This window comes from Amblyraja radiata, chromosome 2 (assembly GCF_010909765.2).
Source record: "Amblyraja radiata isolate CabotCenter1 chromosome 2, sAmbRad1.1.pri, whole genome shotgun sequence".
NCBI lineage: Eukaryota > Metazoa > Chordata > Chondrichthyes > Rajiformes > Rajidae > Amblyraja > Amblyraja radiata.
The window spans coordinates 45,018,814-45,037,185 of NC_045957.1; the positions used below are offsets into that span (position 1 = coordinate 45,018,814).

At 44.4% G+C, this 18,372-nt stretch overlaps 1 protein-coding gene across 3 annotated transcripts in view; it reads left to right on the forward strand.

Annotated features, from left to right (window-relative positions):
* The window catches only part of thsd7a (thrombospondin type 1 domain containing 7A), a 371,495-nt gene that overhangs the window by 206,853 nt on the left and 146,270 nt on the right, over positions 1–18,372 (forward strand). For all 3 annotated transcript variants that reach the window (XM_033045698.1, XM_033045715.1, XM_033045709.1), the window contains exon 4: positions 13,088–13,269. In XM_033045698.1, the coding sequence (XP_032901589.1) occupies positions 13,088–13,269 (182 nt within the window). The remainder of the gene's footprint in view (positions 1–13,087; positions 13,270–18,372) is intronic.

Here is an 18,372-nt window from a genome sequence, read left to right on the forward strand (position 1 = left end):
GGGGCAGTTTAAAATATTGCGCCTCCTCATTAGCGGTTTTTGGTCTCTTCCTTCGGGGGGATGCGACTTCTTTTGTCGTATCCCCCGTCTCCGCCTGCGCCGAGGCCTAATGGCGGCTTCGGAGCTGGGGCAGCGGTAGCGGCGGCTGGGACAGCAGCAGCGGCGACCAGTACTCGGAGCTGGGCAGCGGCAGCAACGGCTTTGACAGCGGCAGCGGCGGCTTTGACAGCGGCGGCCTGGCCTCGGAGCTGGGACAGCGGCAGCGGCCGCCCGGCATCGGAGCTGGGATGGCGGCGGCAGCGGCTGGGACGGCGGCAGCGGCGGCCTGGCCTCGGAGCTGGGGCGGCGGCAGCGGCGAGCTGGCCTCGGAGCGGGGACAGCGACAGCGGCGGCCTGGCCTCGGAGCTGGGGCGGCGGCAGCGGCGACCTGGCCTCGGTGCTGGGGCGGCGGCAGCGGCGGCCTGGCCTCGGAGCTGGGGCGGCAGCAGCGGCGGCCTGGCCTCGGAGTTGGGGCGGCGACAGCGGCGACCTGGCCTCGGAGCGGGAGCGGCGGCAGTGGCCACACGACATCGGAGCTGGAGCAGCGGCAGCGGCGGCCTGGCCTCGGAGCGGGGGCAGCGGCAGCAGCCACATGGTATCGGAGCTGGAGCAGCGGCAGCGGCGACCTGGCCTCGGAGCTGGGACAGCGGCGACCAGAACACGGAGCTGGGGCACGTTCCGGCGGCAGCGGCCACTCGACCCGACCACGGGCCCAGTGGACGACAGTGGCGGCTGGGACAGTGGCAGTGGCCTCGGCGCAGAGATCGCTGGTTGGTTAAAATTGTTGGATAAATTTTTAGGGGCGCAAAAAAATTGTTAGATAAAAAAATTATAAAATGGCAAAAAAAATTACATTTTGTTACAATAATCCAGGGGAAGGCTGCTAAAGAGGTGCAGCGTGCCTTTAGAACAAATGTTTTTGCCAAATTATAAAAAAAATGTATCCAACTATTTTTTTGCGCCCCTAAAAATTTAGCGCCCGGGGTAAACCGCCCCTCTGGCCCCCCCCACGCTACGCCACTGGGTTAGAGGGGCAGAAAGGTCTACTTTTGCTATTGTATGTCTTTAATGGGCATAACGTGACTTCAGCACAGGTTTTGCAGGAAGTAATGGTTTATTACAACTTTGACAACAATTTTATCTATTAGCAACTTGTTTGAACCATTTGCTACTTGTCTATTCTATGAGAAAATTTTGCAAATTTACAGACAAGTCATGTATGCAAGTGAGATGGGTTAACTGGGCTGGATGAACTTGTGCAAGTTCGATTCTTCAAAACCAGGTCAAGGCCAGAATAATCTATTTAATATACTAGACTAAGTTGGGTCCCAGCATCACATGGGAGGGCTGGTCACCAACGCAATATTCCACCTCTCCACCAATTCCAATATTGCTCGCCAGTGACGGGGATGTCTGTTGCGCTAGTATGGGTGTTGCGGGCCGAAGGTACTGGTTTCCAGAGGGCTAGTATAGACATTGTGGGCCGATTGGATTCTTGGGCTGGCATCCAACTGTTGCAACGATTTAAAAAGCCAAGCCAAGGCAAACAATTGGGCTGCAGCCACCCGACAACCAAAATTCATTTTGTGAACACAAACTTTTAAAAAGGCGAGGCAAACAATTGGGCTGCAGCCACCTGACAACCAAAATTCATTTTGTGAACACAAACTTTTTAAAAAGGCGATGCAAACAATTGGGCTGCAGCCACCCGACAACCAAAATTCATTTTGTGAACACAAACTTTTTAAAAAGGCGAGCCAACAATTGGGTTGCAGCCACCTGATAACCAAAATTCATTTTGTGAACATAAACTTTTTAAAAAGGTGAGGCAAACAATTGGGCTGCAGCCACCCAACAACCAAAATTAATTTTGTGAACACAAACTCATTAAAAAGGCGAGGCAAACAATTGGGCTGCAGCCACCCGACAACCAAAATTCATTTTGTGAACACAACTTTTTAAAAAAGCGAGGCAAACAATTGGGCTGCAGCCACTTTAGAGCCGCATCGAGGGGGCTCACCGTGGAGTAGACGTGCGTTCAGTGTTATTTGCAGCTCAGAGAACCGTCCAGGGCCTTCCAGGGTCTGCCAGAGACTGAGTGAGGCACTACACTTCCGGGTTTTATAGTCCCTCCCCCCTGCCGCCAGCGGGGGCAGCAGAGAGAATGGGGAATTTTAAAAAAACATTAAAATATCTCTGATTTTTCATCGATGGGAAAAATCCTCTGGTCCCGGAAGGCGGAAGGGGGCTCTGAGCGAGGTAGCCAAAAAATGATGGCCGTTGTTGGCGGCGTTCTCCTCGGAAATCGCAGCACAGTGGGCCAAAAGCGGTCGAGATCAGACTTTTAGTAATATAGATGTGACAGCTGATGGGGTAGAAGGTGAGAACAAGGGGTACTATGTCTATGTTATGAATGGGGGGAGAGGGAGCAAGAGCGGAGTTGCGGGATATCGGGAAGAACCTAGTGAGAACCTCATCCATAATGGAAGGAGGGAATCCCCGTTCCCTAAAGAATGAGGACGTCTCCGATGACCTGTTATGGAAAACTTCATCCTGGGCGCAATGCGGCGTAGACTAAAGAATTGGGAGTAGGGGATAGAGGAAGCAGGGTGGGAAGAAGTGAAGTCTAGATAGCTATGGGAGTCAGTGGGTTTGTAATAGATATCAGTCAATAGTCTGTCTCCTGTGATGAAATGGTGAGATATAGAAATGGTAGAGAGATGTCGGAGATGGAAATTACTCGTGACGTTGATGAAGTCAGTGAGTTCTGCATGGGTGCAGGAGGCAGCACCAATGCAGTAGTCTATGTAGCGGAGGTAGAGTTAGGGGATAGGGCCAGTGTATGCCTGGAATAGTAATTGTTCGACGTACCCAACAAAGAGGCAGGCATAAGTGGGGCCCATGTGAGTGCCCATAGCTACGCCTTAGATTTGGAGGAAGTGGGAGGGAGAAGTTGTTAAGCCCGCCTTAACCTACCAGATCTCATGGTTGCTCATCGCTTTAACTCCCCCTCCCATTCCCAATCTGACCTTTCTGGCCTGGGCCTCCTCCATTGTCAAAGTAAATCCCCAGGGCCTGATGGTCTGCATCCCAGAGTACTTAAGGAAGTGGCTCTAAAATTCATGGATGCATAGGTGATAATTTTCCAATGTTCTATATATTCATGATCAGTTTCTGTTGATTGGAGGGTAGCTAATGTTATTCCCACCTTTAAGAAAGGAGGGAGAGAGAAAACAGGGAATTATAGACCAGTTAGCCTGACATCGGTGGTGTCATATCCAAATAGCGGCACATTTGGATAGCAGTAACAGGATCATTCCGAGTCAGCATGGAATTACGAAGGGGAAATCATGCTTGACTAATCTTCTGGAATTTTTTGAGGGTGTAACTTCGAAAATGGACATGGGAGAGCCAGTGGATGGAGTGTACCTGGACTTTCAGAAAGCATTTGATAAGGTCCCACATAGGAAATTAGTGGGCAAAATTAGGGCACATGGTAATTGGGGGTAGAGTGCTGACATGGATAGAAAATTGGTTGGCAGACAGGAAAAAAAAGAGTAGGGATTAACAGGTCACTTACAGAATAGCAGGCAGTGACTAGCGGGGTACCGCAAGGCTCGGTGCTGGGACCGCAGCTATTTATAATATCCATCAATGATTTAAATGAAGGGTTTCAAAGTAACATCAACAAATTTGCAGATGACACAAAGCTGGGTGGCAGTGTGAACTGTGAGGAGGATGCTATGAGAATGCAGGGTGACAGGTTGGGTGAGTGGGCAGATGCATGGCAGATGCAGTTTAATGTGGATAAATGTGAGATTATCCACTTTGGTAGCAAAAACGGAAGGCAGATTGCTATCTAAATGGTGTCAAGTTGGGAAAAGGGGAAGTAAAACGGGATCTGGACATCCTTGTTCATCAGTCAACGAAAGTAAGCATGTAGGTACAGCTGGCAGTGAAGAAAGTGAATCGCATGTTGGCCTTTATAACAAGAGGAGTTGGGTATAGGAGTAAAAAGGTTCTTCTGCAGTTGTTTAGGGCACTAGTGAGACCACACCTGGAGTATTGTGTGCAGTTTTGGTCCCTTAATTTGAGGGATTGCTATTGAGGGAGTACAGCGTAGGTTTACAAGATTAATTCCCGGGATGGCGGGACTGTCATATGCAGAGAGAATGGAGCGGCTGGGCTTGTATACTCTGGAGTTTAGAAGGATGAGAGGATATCTTATTGAGACATATAGGATTATTAAGGGTTTGGACACATGTTCAAGGGCAGAAAACATGTTCCCGATGTTGGGGGAGTCCAGAACCAGGGGCCACAGTTTAAGAATAAGGGGAAAGCCATTTAGAGCGAATACGAGGAAACACTTTTTCTCACAGAGAGTTGTGAGTCTGTGGAATTCTTTGCTTGAGAGGGTGGTGGAGGCCGGTTCTCTGGCTACCTTTAAGAGAGAGCTAGATAGGGCTCTTAAAGATAGCGGAGTCAGGGGGTATGGGGAGAAGGCAGGAACGGGGTACTGATTGGGGATGATCAGCACATTGAAAGGCAGTGCTGGATCGAAGGGCCGAATGGCCTACTCCCGCACCTATTGTCTATTGTCTATTGTCAGAGTGAGGCCCAATCGATGAAAAATCAGAGAGATATTAATGTTTTTTTTAAATTCCCCATTCTCTGCTGGCGGCAGGGGTGAGGGACTATAAAATCCGGAAGTGTAGTCCCTCACTCAGTCTCTGCCAGACCCAGGAAGCGAGAGGTTTACGGCTCACTGAGCTGCGAATAAAACTGAACGCACGTCTACTCCACGGTGAGTCCCCTCGATGCGGCTGTAAGGTGACTGCTGCCCAATTGTTTGCCTCGCCTTTTTAACAAGTTTGTGTTCACAAAATGAATTTTGGTTGTCGGGTGGCTGCTGCCCAATTGTTTGCCTCGCCTTTTTAACAAGTTTGTGTTCACAACCTGAATTTTGGTTGTCAGGTGGCTGCTGCCCAATTCTTTGCTTCGCCTTTTAAAAAAGTTTTTGTTCACAAAATGAATTTTGGTTGTTGGGTGGCTGCAGCCAAATTGTTTGCCTTGCCTTGGCTTTTAAAATCATTGCAACAGTTGGCTGCCAGCCCAAGAATCTATTCGGCCCACAATGTCTATACTAGCCCTCTGGAAACCAGTGCCCGCAACACCCATACTAGCGCAACAGAAAGCCCCCCCCACCCACTGGCGAGCAATATTGGAATTGGTGGAGAGGTGGAATATTGCGTTGGTGACCAGCCCTCCCGTGTGATGCTGGGACCCAACGAGTCCCACTTAGTATATATATATATATGATTTATGTGTGTTATATAAATAAACCAGCAGGATCAAAACCATACTAATTAATTAGACACCTGAATTAAAGAGCCTGCAAGGTTCTAATAGTTTGTGCTAAGATATCATTGGGCACAACAGAGGCAAATTTGCACTAGTGATTGTCGCTCATTAATAACATCAGTAACCTCCAGAGAGGTTAAGAATTTGGAAAATTGTCTTGAAAAATGCATAACGACATGAACAAATTGACAAGTGGTCCTTTAAATATAGAGATGAGTCACATTACAGTTTCGTCATTACCGTGGAGCTGAAGGTAACAGTTGACACTTTAATTCTTGAATCAAGGATCTTTCAATATATTTTTTGTAAGCATAAGAGGATTTTGTTTCGAAGCACAGGATTTTCACATAAAAGAGCAAGAAATTATTCAACTGCTGCAACAAAAAAAAACCCAGCTGATGAAATATTTTATTTCTTAAGAGATGATATTCACATTCAAGGGCACTTAACAGCTTTGAGGGCATTTTTGAGGTGACATTTTCATGAATTGTTTCATATAATTGTAACTGAATGTGCTATGCAAAATTTCAAAATGTATATTTATATGTGCCCCTGATTCCTGGTGAAGTTGTTAACCCTATTAAAAGGTGTTGACTTTTGGCTATTCGGGTAAATGCTAAAAGATCCATACAATTGGAAGAGGCAGGCCCTGTACTGGAGTTTCCAGCCACTGATAAAACCAAAGTAAATTTGACAAGGTTCTGCATGCTAGGCTGCTCTGGAAGGATAGATCACCTGGGATCCAAGGAGAACTAGGTGACTGGATAGAAAATTGGCTTCATGGAAGGGAACAGAGAGTGATGGTGGAAAATTGTTTTTTGGACTGGAGGCCTGTGACCAGTGGTGTGCTTCAAGATGCTGGGCCCATTGCTGTTTATAGTTTATATCAACAATTTGGATGAGAACGTGCAAGGCAAGATTAGTAAGTTTGCAGATGGCACTAAAGTACATGGTATTTTAGATAGCGAAGATGGTTATCAAATGATACAGCAGTATCTTGATCAGTTTAGTAAGTGGGCAAAGGAATGGTTAATGGAGAATGCACAAACTTTGTACAGACAAGCACCCATAACCAGGCTCAAACCCTATCTCTGGCGCTGTAAGCACTGTAAGGCAGCAATTCCACTGCTGCACCACCATGCCGCCCTAATGTTAATGCAGATTTCCTGTTTCGGTGGCTGGCCTGTTTCCCAATTCAATTCCATTTGAAAAGTGCACATGAGATTGTGGCTGTCGTTTGGTTTGCCTTGCCCATTTTTCCCGTATTTTTCCGTTGATGGTCACCTGTTTTAATGTGAAAAATGGCCAAAGAGCAGTTGAAAATCATCCCCTTGGAAGTCATACGACACATGATAATTAAACTATGTCATAGAGTTCAATGTCTGAACATTACTTTAAGATCCTTTTCTATTCCGATGGATCAATTTTTTCAGAAGATCATTGTTAATGATTGTATTAGTTCACATTCACATAAATATTGACTATGTTTGTTCCCCCTCTCGTTTTATAATCATAAGCATGGAAACAGACCCTTCGGCGAGACTTGCCCATGTCAACCAAGATGTCCCAGCCACGCTGGTCCCACCTGCCCACATTTAGCCCTTATCCCTCTAAACCTTTTCTATACATATACCTGTCCAACTGTCTTTTATATGATGTTATATAATGTTATATTACTTGCCTCAACCGCCACCTCTGGCTGCTCGTTCCATATGCCCATCACCCTCTTTGTGAAAAAGCCTATTATATCTTTCCCCTCGCACCTAAACCAATGTTCTCTCATTCTTGATTCCTCGACTCTGGGATTAAGACTCTGTCCATTCACACTATCTATTCCCCTCATGATTTTATACACCTCTACAAGACCTTAGTTTCTTCTGCAAAATGCAGTTAGTCCATATCTATTTATCAGGGCTGTCTGTTTCAGTAAGTTGTATGCATATGTACTAATTTATCAAAGACTTTCATACTTTTAGACGTTTGTCTGCTGGCTAGGATATTTACTTCCAGCTAATACATATGCCAGCAACAATAGGTAACTGGTGAAGAGATGAAAGTAAAGTAATTGGAAGAAGACAGCTTCAAATATTTGATGTATTTATTTAAAATAGTCATAACAAGCCATTGACAAGTGACTACATTACACAGAAAACCAAAGAGAAATTGAGGGAGGCGCGAGGGGGGGGGGGGGGGGGGGGGGGGGTGGGGGGGGGGGTACACTTCTGCAAATGTGAGCTAAGACATTTTATATTGGAACAGAAAATAGCAATAAAGTGCTGTAAAGCATGCTTGAATATTTATTTTATTCAATCTGCTCTCTTATATCTCTAATTGTGTGTCCTCGTTAACAATGTGGCACAACTAAGTATTTATACAATGGTTGGCTGGAAAATAAGTTTAATTTTATTTAAATATATTACCTGGCTTACTGGTCAGGCAGTGCCAAATGGCTGTTCGGTAATGGAATCATCACAGTTAAGTTCTATCCTCATGCATTTTTGTTGCATGTATCTTATTAAATATTCTACCCATCTCCCAATTGAACACCTCCTTACCTGCATCCATCTTTCAGTTTGTCCCGCCCCAGCTCTTTTCCCGCTTTCTCCCGCCCTTGAAGTAAGGTCCTGGCCCAAAATTTCACCTTTCCATTCCCTCCACAGGTACTACCTGGTGGGCTGAGTTACTCCGGCACATTGTGTTTTGCTAGAGATTCCAGCATCTGCAGTTCACTGTGCCTCCATTCAAAGTAAGCACCTTGGCTAACTTCCTTTTCTTAGCTTGGACTGTACAGTCAAGCTACCATGTTCTACCCGATTCCCAGGCTGAGATTAACTACCTTCTACACCTACATTTCAAACATTAGCATTTCTAAAGCTGACAAGACACAATTAAGTAATAATCTCCCCAGTCAAATTCCTGAAAAACCCTGACCTTGCGGAATAATATGTTTTCATATTCATTGTTAGCTTCCATCCAAATTACCACTGAATATTTTTATGTCTGTTTACAACGGAGACATGTGGCAGTCTCTGCTTATCGGTTTGAAATGCTTTGCTTGTTGTTGCCTCATAAAATATTTTTCTGCAATGGATATAGAAATTCTGACAGCAATGTCTTCGAAAACATAGATCTAAAATATGGCCCAGCTGCTTCATTAAATTTTTAAGCAAGGAACATCTGAAATCTGACTTTAAAAGCTCTCTTTCCTTATACAGGTATATGTATTAACTCTAGGAGTCTAGAATTTCCTTTGAAGTGTTAGGATGCACAGATGCTTTAGAAATGACTTGAAAAATTCCTTTATGTTTTTGTTCTGAAGTATTTCAAGAAAAGTTCAGCTCCAAGCAAAAATCACAACAATCTCTGTGAAAATGAAATGTTCCGAATGCTGCTAATTGTTATTCCAAATTTTGATGCAAAGTACAAAGTCCTCAAAAAGATTCAGGGCTGTCTGTTTCAGTAAGTTGTATGTTTATGTGCTAATTTATCAAAGACTTTCATACTTTTAGACGTTTGTCTGCTGGCTAGGATATTTACTTCCAGCTAATACATATGCCAGCAACAATAGGTAACTGGTGAAGAGATGAAAGTAAAGTAATTGGAAGAAGACAGCTTCAAATATTTGATGTATTTATTTAAAATAGTCATAACAAGCCACTGACAAGTGACTACATTACACAGGAAACCAAAGAGAAATTGAGGGAGGTGCGGGGTGGGGGGGGGGGGGACTTCTGCAAATGTGAGCTAAGACAATCTATGAGAACAGAAAATAGCAATAAAGTGCTGTAAAGCATGCTTGAATATTTATTTTATTCAATCTGCTCTCTTATATCTCTAATTGTGTGTCCTCGTTAACAATGTGGCACAACTAAGTATTTATACAATGGTTGGCTGGAAAATAAGTTTAATTTCCTTTCAATCTTAGTTATTGTGCTGATGGAATTCCTCGTTTGGTACTACAGTGGCAGAGTGTTCTCATTGAAATATTTAACAATGTAACTGGGAACAAGAAATTATGTGCCTTCTGCTCTAGACGTAGCAGTTCAATGCCAGAATGAAGCCCATCTTTCCTACATTACAGCATTAAGGGCCTGTCCCACTTAGGCGACTAAGTAAGTAAGTAAGTAAGTAAGTAAGTAAGTAAGTAAGTAAGTAAGTAAGTAAGTAAGTAAGTAAGTAAGTAAGTAAGTAAGTAAGTAAGTAAGTAAGTAAGTAAGTAAGTAAGTAAGTAAGTAAGTAAGTAAGTAAGTAAGTAAGTAAGTAAGTAAGTAAGTAAGTAAGTAAGTAAGTAAGTAAGTAAGTAAGTAAGTAAGTAAGTAAGTAAGTAAGTAAGTAAGTAAGTAAGTAAGTAAGTAAGTAAGTAAGTAAGTAAGTAAGTAAGTAAGTAAGTAAGTAAGTAAGTAAGTAAGTAAGTAAGTAAGTAAGTAAGTAAGTAAGTAAGTAAGTAAGTAAGTAAGTAAGTAAGTAAGTAAGTAAGTAAGTAAGTAAGTAAGTAAGTAAGTAAGTAAGTAAGTAAGTAAGTAAGTAAGTAAGTAAGTAAGTAAGTAAGTAAGTAAGTAAGTAAGTAAGTAAGTAAGTAAGTAAGTAAGTAAGTAAGTAAGTAAGTAAGTTTGTTTGTTTGTTTGTTTGTTTGTCTGTTTGTTTGTTTGTTTGTTTGTTTGTTTGTTTGTTTGTTTGTTTGTTTGTTTGTTTGTTTGTTTGTTTGTTTGTTTGTTTGTTTGCCAAGTATTCACATACAAGGAATTTGCCTTGTTGCTCCACCCACAAGTAACAACATGACATACAGTGACAGTTACGAATGACTCAGAAAACACTAAACATTAATAATAATAAAACATTAATGATAAAACACCATTGATCAAGCATGTGAACCAACAAAATACCAGATCAAAGGGAGGCTACAGATTTTTGGCTGTTGAGTAGAGCAACTACTCGTGGATAAAAACTGTTTTTATGTCTGGCTGTGGCAGCTTTGACTGTCTGGAGTCGCCTTCCAGAGGGAAGTGATTCAAAGAGTTTGTGGCCAGGGTGAGAAGGGTCAGATATGATTTTGCCCGCTCGCTTCCTGGCCCTTGCAGTGTACAGTTCATCAATGGAGGGAAGGTTGCAGCCAATAACCTTCTCTGCTGATTGGACGATTCGCTGCAGCCTCCGGATGTCATGCTAGGTGGCTGAGCCAAACCAGACCATGATGGAGAACGTGAGAACAGACTCTACAATGGCCGTGTAGAATTGGACCATCATTGCCTGTGGCAGATTGTGCTTCCTCAGCTGCCGTAGGAAGTACATCCTCTGTTGTGCCTTTTTGATTGTGGAGTCGATGGTAGCCCCCCACTTAAGGTCCTTGGAGATGATGGTTCCCAGGAACTTAAAAGACTCCACAGATGTGACTGTGGTGTTGTTGATGGTGAGTGGGGTGAGTGGAGGGGAACTCTCCTAAAGTCTACAATCAATTCCACTGTCTTAAGAGCATTGAGCTCTAGGTTGTTGCAATGGCACCAGGACACCAGCTGTGACACTTCCTGTCTGTAGGCAGATTCCTCCCCATCCTGGATCAGTCCAATCAGGGTTGTGTCATCCGTAAACTTGAGAAGCTTGACAGAGGTGTCTGTGGAGGTGCAGTCATTGGTGTAGAGAGAGTAGAGGAGAGGGGAGAGTGAGAGTACGCAGTCTTGCGGTGCTCCTATGCTGAGCGTTTGCAGGTCCGAGATGTGCTTTCCCAGCCTCACATGCTGATTCCTGTCTGTCAAGAAGCTGGTGAAGGGGTTCAGGCACAGTCAACTCGGAAAGTTTGGATTGTAGTAGCTCTAGCACAATGGTGTTGAATGCAGAGCTAAAATCAACAAACAGGATCCTCGCATAGGTCCCCTGGCGGTCTAGGTGCTGTAGGATGAAGTGCAGGCCCAGTTTGACTGCATCATCCACAAATCTATTGGCCCGATATGCAAACTGCATAGGATCCAGCAGGGGGATCTTGGTATTTTTCAGCTTGGCCAGCACAAGCCTTTCGAGTGTCTTCATGACTACAGAGGTCAGTGCAACAGGCCTGTAGTTATTAAGACAAGTAATCCTTGCCTTTTTGGGTACAGGGACAATAGTGGAGACTTTGAAGCAGGCAGGGACAGTACATGTTTGCAGGGACTGGTTAAAAATGTCTGTATAGACTGGTGCCAGCTGTTTGGCACAGAGCTTAAGAGTAGAGGGGGAAACATTGTCAGGTCCAGGGAGATTTCCGGCTTTTTTGTCTTCTGAAAAGCCTCTACGCCTCCTCTATTTTTATTGTTGATATTGGATAAGTGATGTTGTGCAGCACAGATGGTGTGGGTGATTGGGTGTGAAGTGGTGATTAGAGGGGGGTGGGTGTAGAAGGGCCCAGTCTTTGCAGACTGAGGTCTGGCTGTGAGTGGGTGTGAAGTGTTGGTTGGGATGGGAAATGGTCCAGTCTTTTTGTACTGGAGCCTTGCCTTCAGTAGGTGTGAAGTGGTGAATGGGAAGGAGAGGGTGCAGGGTCCATTCTTTGTAGACTGGGGTCTGGCTGTGTTGGTTGGGGAGGGGGGGGGAGGGTGGAGGGGGTACCAGGGTTATGTTTCTGATTTTCAAACCATCAGTAAAACTCATTCAGGTCGTTGGTCAGCTGACGATTGTCCAAAGAGCGGGGGGCTTTCCTCTTGTAGCTGGTAATTTCTTGCAAGCACTTCCAAACTGAAGAAGAGTCACTAGCTGAGAACTTGCTCCTCAACCTCTCAGAGTACTTTTCCTTGGCAGCTCTGATTCCTCTTCTCAGCTTGTACTTGGCCTGCCTGTAGAGGTCTGCATCCCCGCTCCTGTAGGCCTCCTCTTTATACCGTCGGAGCTGTCTAAGTTCTACACTGTGCTAGCCGTCTTAACCTTCCTGTTCATTGCGGTGTGTGTCTGTATCACCCTGGCGTTGCACCATGTGAATTTCAGACAGCGCTCCCCCGCTTTCCCTGGCCCCCGCCTTTGCAATGTGTTTGTGTGTGTGTGTGTGTGTGTGTGTGTGTGTGTGTGTGTGTGTGTGTGTGTGTGTGTGTGTGTGTGTGTGTGTGTGTGTGTGTGTGTGTGTGTGTGTGTGTGTGTTCCACTCTGACACTCGCCGTTCCAGTTCCCGGTTTTTCAGCGAGTGCCGCGAGCTTGACAGTCGCCAGCAGTCCGATGAAAAATCGCCCAAGTGGACAGGCCCTTTAGGGCTTCATTGGCTGTGAAATACTATGGGACATCCTGAGCTATAATTGCAAGTCTTATTTCTTTTTTAACAGAGATCAGACCAAAATCCTCTTTTAACTAACACTTGCAATTACAATGCCATTTATGTACTCTGATGTGCACTATCAAATACCTCCATTGTATATAGGGGACATGATTTGGATTGCATGCTTTATAATGAAGAATCCATTATCACTTAAGAGCATCAGAAGTCCAGTAAAACAAAGGCAGTCATGTCAGTAGCAGTCCTCCAGAAGCATTTCTTTTAAAAAATTGCTCTCTTGTTTTCAATTCCTGTTTGAGATTTGGTTGTTGTTAATTTATCGCCCTTGAATGGTCACCCTTGAGGCATTGTCGGCAAACTTTCTTGAACCACTGCAGTCCGTGTGGAATTGTGAAGTGATTCTTCATGAAATGAAATTGTTTTATATTTGCTCAATTGTTCATGAACTGCTTGCTGCAGGTATTTGTGGAGGACAACAGAATGGAGCGAATGTCGTGTTGACTCACTTCTCAACCAGCAAGATAGAAGACGTGGAAATCAAACGGCGCTCTGCGGTGGGGGAATTCAAACCCGAGAATTTTACTGTGTGCAAGCTAATGAAAACCTCTTATCTTATCTGAACACTCTGAAGGAAAAGGAAGGTAATGGCCCATGTTTGATCTACAATGTGACCCATCATATTTATCCCCTGCAGGCAAGATTTAAATGTCAGTTCGGTTCATTGCAGTATCCTAGTTCCACTGAGCCATTCCAATTAACCCACTTCATTTTTCCAAACAATGTTAATTATATCAATTACATTAACTATTTGATATTTTTCCCTCAGTTTTGTGAATTAATAATAATCAAATCCAAGTGTAATATAATCACAGGCACATGTTACAGCCATTCGGAAAACAAATATTCGCCCTCCTTGAATTCACAAATCTCTACCCAAACATTTGAGATATAAAATGAAAATTGCTCTCAAGGAATTTAGTGAAAAAAGGTGAAAAAAGTAAATAATTAAACAAAATGTTTTCTTTTAAACTCTTGTTTCTTGACGTGGCTTCACATCAGGCAAAATTAAGATACAGAATGTTTTCTAGAACACTCCCTCCCACTCCCTCCCTCTCCCTCCCTCTCTTTCCCTCTCCCACCCTCCCTCTCCCTCTCCCTCTCCCTCTCCCTCTCCCTCTCCCTCTCCCTCTCCCTCTCCCTCTCCCTCTCCCTCTCCCTCTCCCTCTCCCTCTCCCTCTCCCTCTCCCTCTCCCTCTCCCTCTCCCTCTCCCTCTCCCTCTCTCATAAGTTTGCTGATGATACAAAAGTTAGTGGTTTTGCAGATAGTGAAGATGGTTGTGAACGATTGCAGCAGGATCTGGATCGATTGGCCAGGTGGGCTGAGGAATGGTTGATGGAATTGAATACAAAGAAGTGTGACATGTTGCATTTTGGGACGTTGAACACAGGCAGGACCTACACAGTAAATGGTAGGCCTCTGGGTAGTGTTGTAGCACAGAGGGATCTAGGAGTACAGGTACATGGTTCCTTGTACGTCAAGTCGCAGGTATATAAGGTGGTCAAAAAGGCTTTTGGCACTTTGGCCTTCATCAGTCAGAGTATTGAGTATAGAAGTTGGGAGGTCATGTTGCAGTTGTATAAGACGTTGGTGAGAGCATTTAGAATATTATGTTCAGTTCTGGACACCATGTTATAGGAAAGATATTGTCAAGCTTGAAAAGGTTCAGAGTAGATTTACAAGGATGTTGCCAGGACTAGAGGGTGTGAGCTATAGGGAAAGGTTGAGTAGACTGGGTCTCTGTTGTATGGAGCGCAGGAGGATGAGGGGAGATCTTATGGAGGTATGCAAAATCATGAGAGGAATAGATCAGGTTGATATATAGTATTTTGCCCAGAATAGGGGAATCGAGGATTAGAGTACATAGTTTCAAGGTGAAGGGGAAAAAATGTAATAGAAATCCGAAGGGTAACTTGTTCACATCTTTTGTATGGTGGGTGTATGGAACAAGCTGCCAGAGGAGGTAGTTGAGGCTGGGACTACCCCATCGTTTAATAAACAGTTAGACAGGTACATGGATAGGACAAATTTGGAAGGATATGGACCAAGCGCAGGCAAGTGGGACTAGTGTAGCTGGGACATTGTTGGCCGGTGTGGACGAGTTGGGCCGAAGGGCCTGTTTCCACACTGTATCACTCTATGACTATGACGTTCTCTCTCCATTGAAAAACATTCACATAGGGCAGTGTATGCTGTTTTGACGTTTAATGGAGGCACGGAGAACTGCAGATGCTGGTTTACAAAACAAAAACAAAGTGTTGAAGTAACTCAGCAGATCAGGCAGCATCTCTGGAGGACATGGAAATGCAACATTTCTGTCGTGACCCTTGTTTAGACTGATTACAGTCAGTGGGACAAAGCTGGAAAAGAGATGGGGGTGGGACAATCCTGGCAAGCAATGGGTGGATATAGGTGTGGGAGTTAGGGGGTTGATTGGCAGATGGGTGGACAAAGGTTAGTGCTAGAAAGAAGATAAAAGGGTGTAAGATAAGGAGAAAATGTTGTGAAATGTGAAGCCAGAGAGAGAGATAGAGGTGGAAGATGATGGGGGAAAGTGAAAAGGGAGGGAAAATTCGGAGAAATGGGTGCACACCAAGGTGGGACAGAGGTAAAGGTGGGGGGAAGAGATGAGAACAAGTGTAGATTTGGTGACTGTTTTGCTGAATATTTGCACTTAGTCCACCTTGGCCTGCTGGGTATCCCGATTGCTGGTCATTTTAGATCCCCTTCCCATACCCATCTTCCTGTTGGGGCCTCCTCCATTGCCAGGGTGAGGTTCCATGCAAAGTGAAGGAACCGTACCTTACTTACAACCCAACAGTTTGAACATTGAATTCTCAAATTTTATGTTGCAAACCCCCTCCCCATTTTTACCTCTCCATTTTCTCTCTTGCATCACAAAATTATAGAAATGTCTCTGTATTAAAGTAATCGGTCTGAGACCTGTGCAGTCCATTATGCCAACATTCTTCAGCTTTATTTTTGCCTGTGGAAACATGGGAAACCAGTCACAGCCATCTCCAGCAGTATAAAAAGCTGGTGAAAGGTGCAATAAATACAGGGGCTGGGTGACATTATTTTCAGCATGTTTCGGACCATATTTTCAATGTAAACAATCTCACAGATTGAGTCCTGTGGCATAAGCATCCATTTACCATGGCAAAGCAGAAGCTAAATTACATAGTCAGAGATTGGAGCATATTGGTACAATGCATGATTCCAAAAATCGATAATATGTACTGTGCGGCACAGGAACTAAGTCACAATTGTGCGCTGCACACAGCAACATCACTGTAATCAGGGCTCTCACTTAACTTTTTTTCCCTGTTGCCAGCCGGGCAACCTAGGCAGCTTTTTAGGTTGCCAAATGACAGTTTAGGTGGTCATTTAAGACGGTTTGCATGACGTGTGCGATAATGTGCTCGGACGAAGTGCGTAGTTACCAGTCGGAATTATGCTCAATGAAGCATTCACATATTATTTCTGCTTCAAATAAAGTCACAAACTAAACATATTCACCAATCAAGACATGATATATACGACAATGACATGCAACAAAATTACAATACAGTATCTCAACTCTTTTTACACATTGCAATTAATGCAATTTCTATTAGTTCTTTCCACTTCCAAACAAAAATGTGGTTGGATTATTCAGCGTATGATCAACCTGTGTCAATAAATCCTGAACCATGGTAACATATATGCTTAACCATGCACCCTACAGATTGATGCAAGCATGTTTTCTGTGAAGGACCGAAAATTACCATGACATGGCCATAGCATGGGTCGTTATTGCTATTGGTACAGAAACACTCTCGCTTCCCACATAATTTATCCATAACAAAATATACAGGTTGCATGGGAATTTCTAAAGGCATTTTATGATAATAGCTGTTAAAACCGACTATACCCATCTGACAGGTTAAATGTTACACTAACTGACAAGAGATGGCCAAAGGACATAACTGCAGCAAATGTTCTTTTGCTAATTTGTTTAAAGGTGTCAAAACGCCACATTACCGGACATTCAGATTAGATGTATGTGTTGTGAACAGCAATGAAGATACCCAGTTTGTACGCACCAGATTTAAAAAAAAATTATTGATAAACGCTGTTTCCATCATTCCCACTTCAGAATTAACGTTAAAATTTCAACTGAAATATCTCCTGACCAAATTTGTGATGTATATGACCGACTGTAGAAGTAAAACCTGGATAAATCCAACGTATAGTCATTAAATAACTACAGTACTGATACTCCATATTAAGAGCATTGATTTGCCGTTAAAATGAATTCTGTAATAACGTGTCAACGGTAGCAATGACAATCAAACACTGCAGTTTTAATGTTTCATGTGTTCACAATTTAATTAATCCATCTTTATGGACTAAAACAAATAATAACATTGGGAATGAATACACATTTGATTGCATTCCGTTTTCAAACATAGTCAATGTTTGCTCTGAAGACATTTCCAGCACAATAGGGTCAGGGAGGGGGGTTGTGTGTATCAGTGCGGTGTGGATAGATGGCAGGGGGGGGGTGGGGTGTTGAGAAGGCAATCGGTGCGGAATGGATGGATTGAGGCAGATTAATTAGTACGTGTTGGTTGGAGTATGTAAAATTGTGAGGGAAGAGCACGGGGGATGTCAGTGGTGTTGAATGGGGGAATCATTACAGGATTGATGGGGGGGTTCAGTACAGGATGAATGGCGGTAGACAAAAATGCTGGAGAAACTCAGCGGGTGAGGAAGCATCTATGGAGCGAAGGAAATAGGCAACGTTTCGGGTCGAGACCCTTCTTCAGACTGTTCCCCCCATTCTTCTTGAATGGGGGGATCAGTACAGGATGGATAAGGGGATCAGTACAGGATGAATGAGGGGATCAGTACAGGATGAATGGATGGATCAGTACGGGATGGATGGGGTAGACAAAACTGCTGGAGAAACTCAGCGGGTGAGGCAGCATCTATGGAGCGAAAGAAATCGGCAACGTTTCGGGTCGAGACCCTTCTTCAGACTGTCCCCCCCATTCTTCTTGAATGGGGGGATCAGTACAGGATGGATGGGGGGGGGGGAGGTCAGCGCAGGATGAATGGGCGGATCAGTACAGGGTGAATGGGGGGGGGTGGGGGGTCAGTACAGTGTGGATCGGATGGTCTGTGCAGGATGAATGGGAGTTCACTACTGGATGAATGAGGGGATCAGTACAGGATGAAGGAGGATCAGTAAAAGATGAATGGGGGGTCAGTACAGGATGAATGAGGGGATCAGTACAGGATGAATGAGGGGATCAGTATAGGATGAATGGGGGGTTCAGTACAGGATGAATGAGGGGATCAGTATAGGATGAATGGGGGATCAGTACAGGATGAATGGGAGAATCAGTAAAGGATGAATGGGGGGGTCACTACAGGATGGATTGGGGGGGGTTGGTGCAGGATAAATGGAGTGTGGGTCAGTACAGGATGAATGGTGGGATCAGTACAGGATGGATGGGAAGGGGGATCAATACAGGGTGAATTGGGGGACCAGTGTAGGATGGATGGGGGGTGGCAGGAGAATCAATGCGAGGTGGATAGGGTGATCAGCGCAGGATGAATAGATTGTGGGGGGGGGGGGGGTAGATTGGGAGAGGAGCTCAGGGGATGTCAGTGGGGACTGAATAGAGGCAGGATCAGT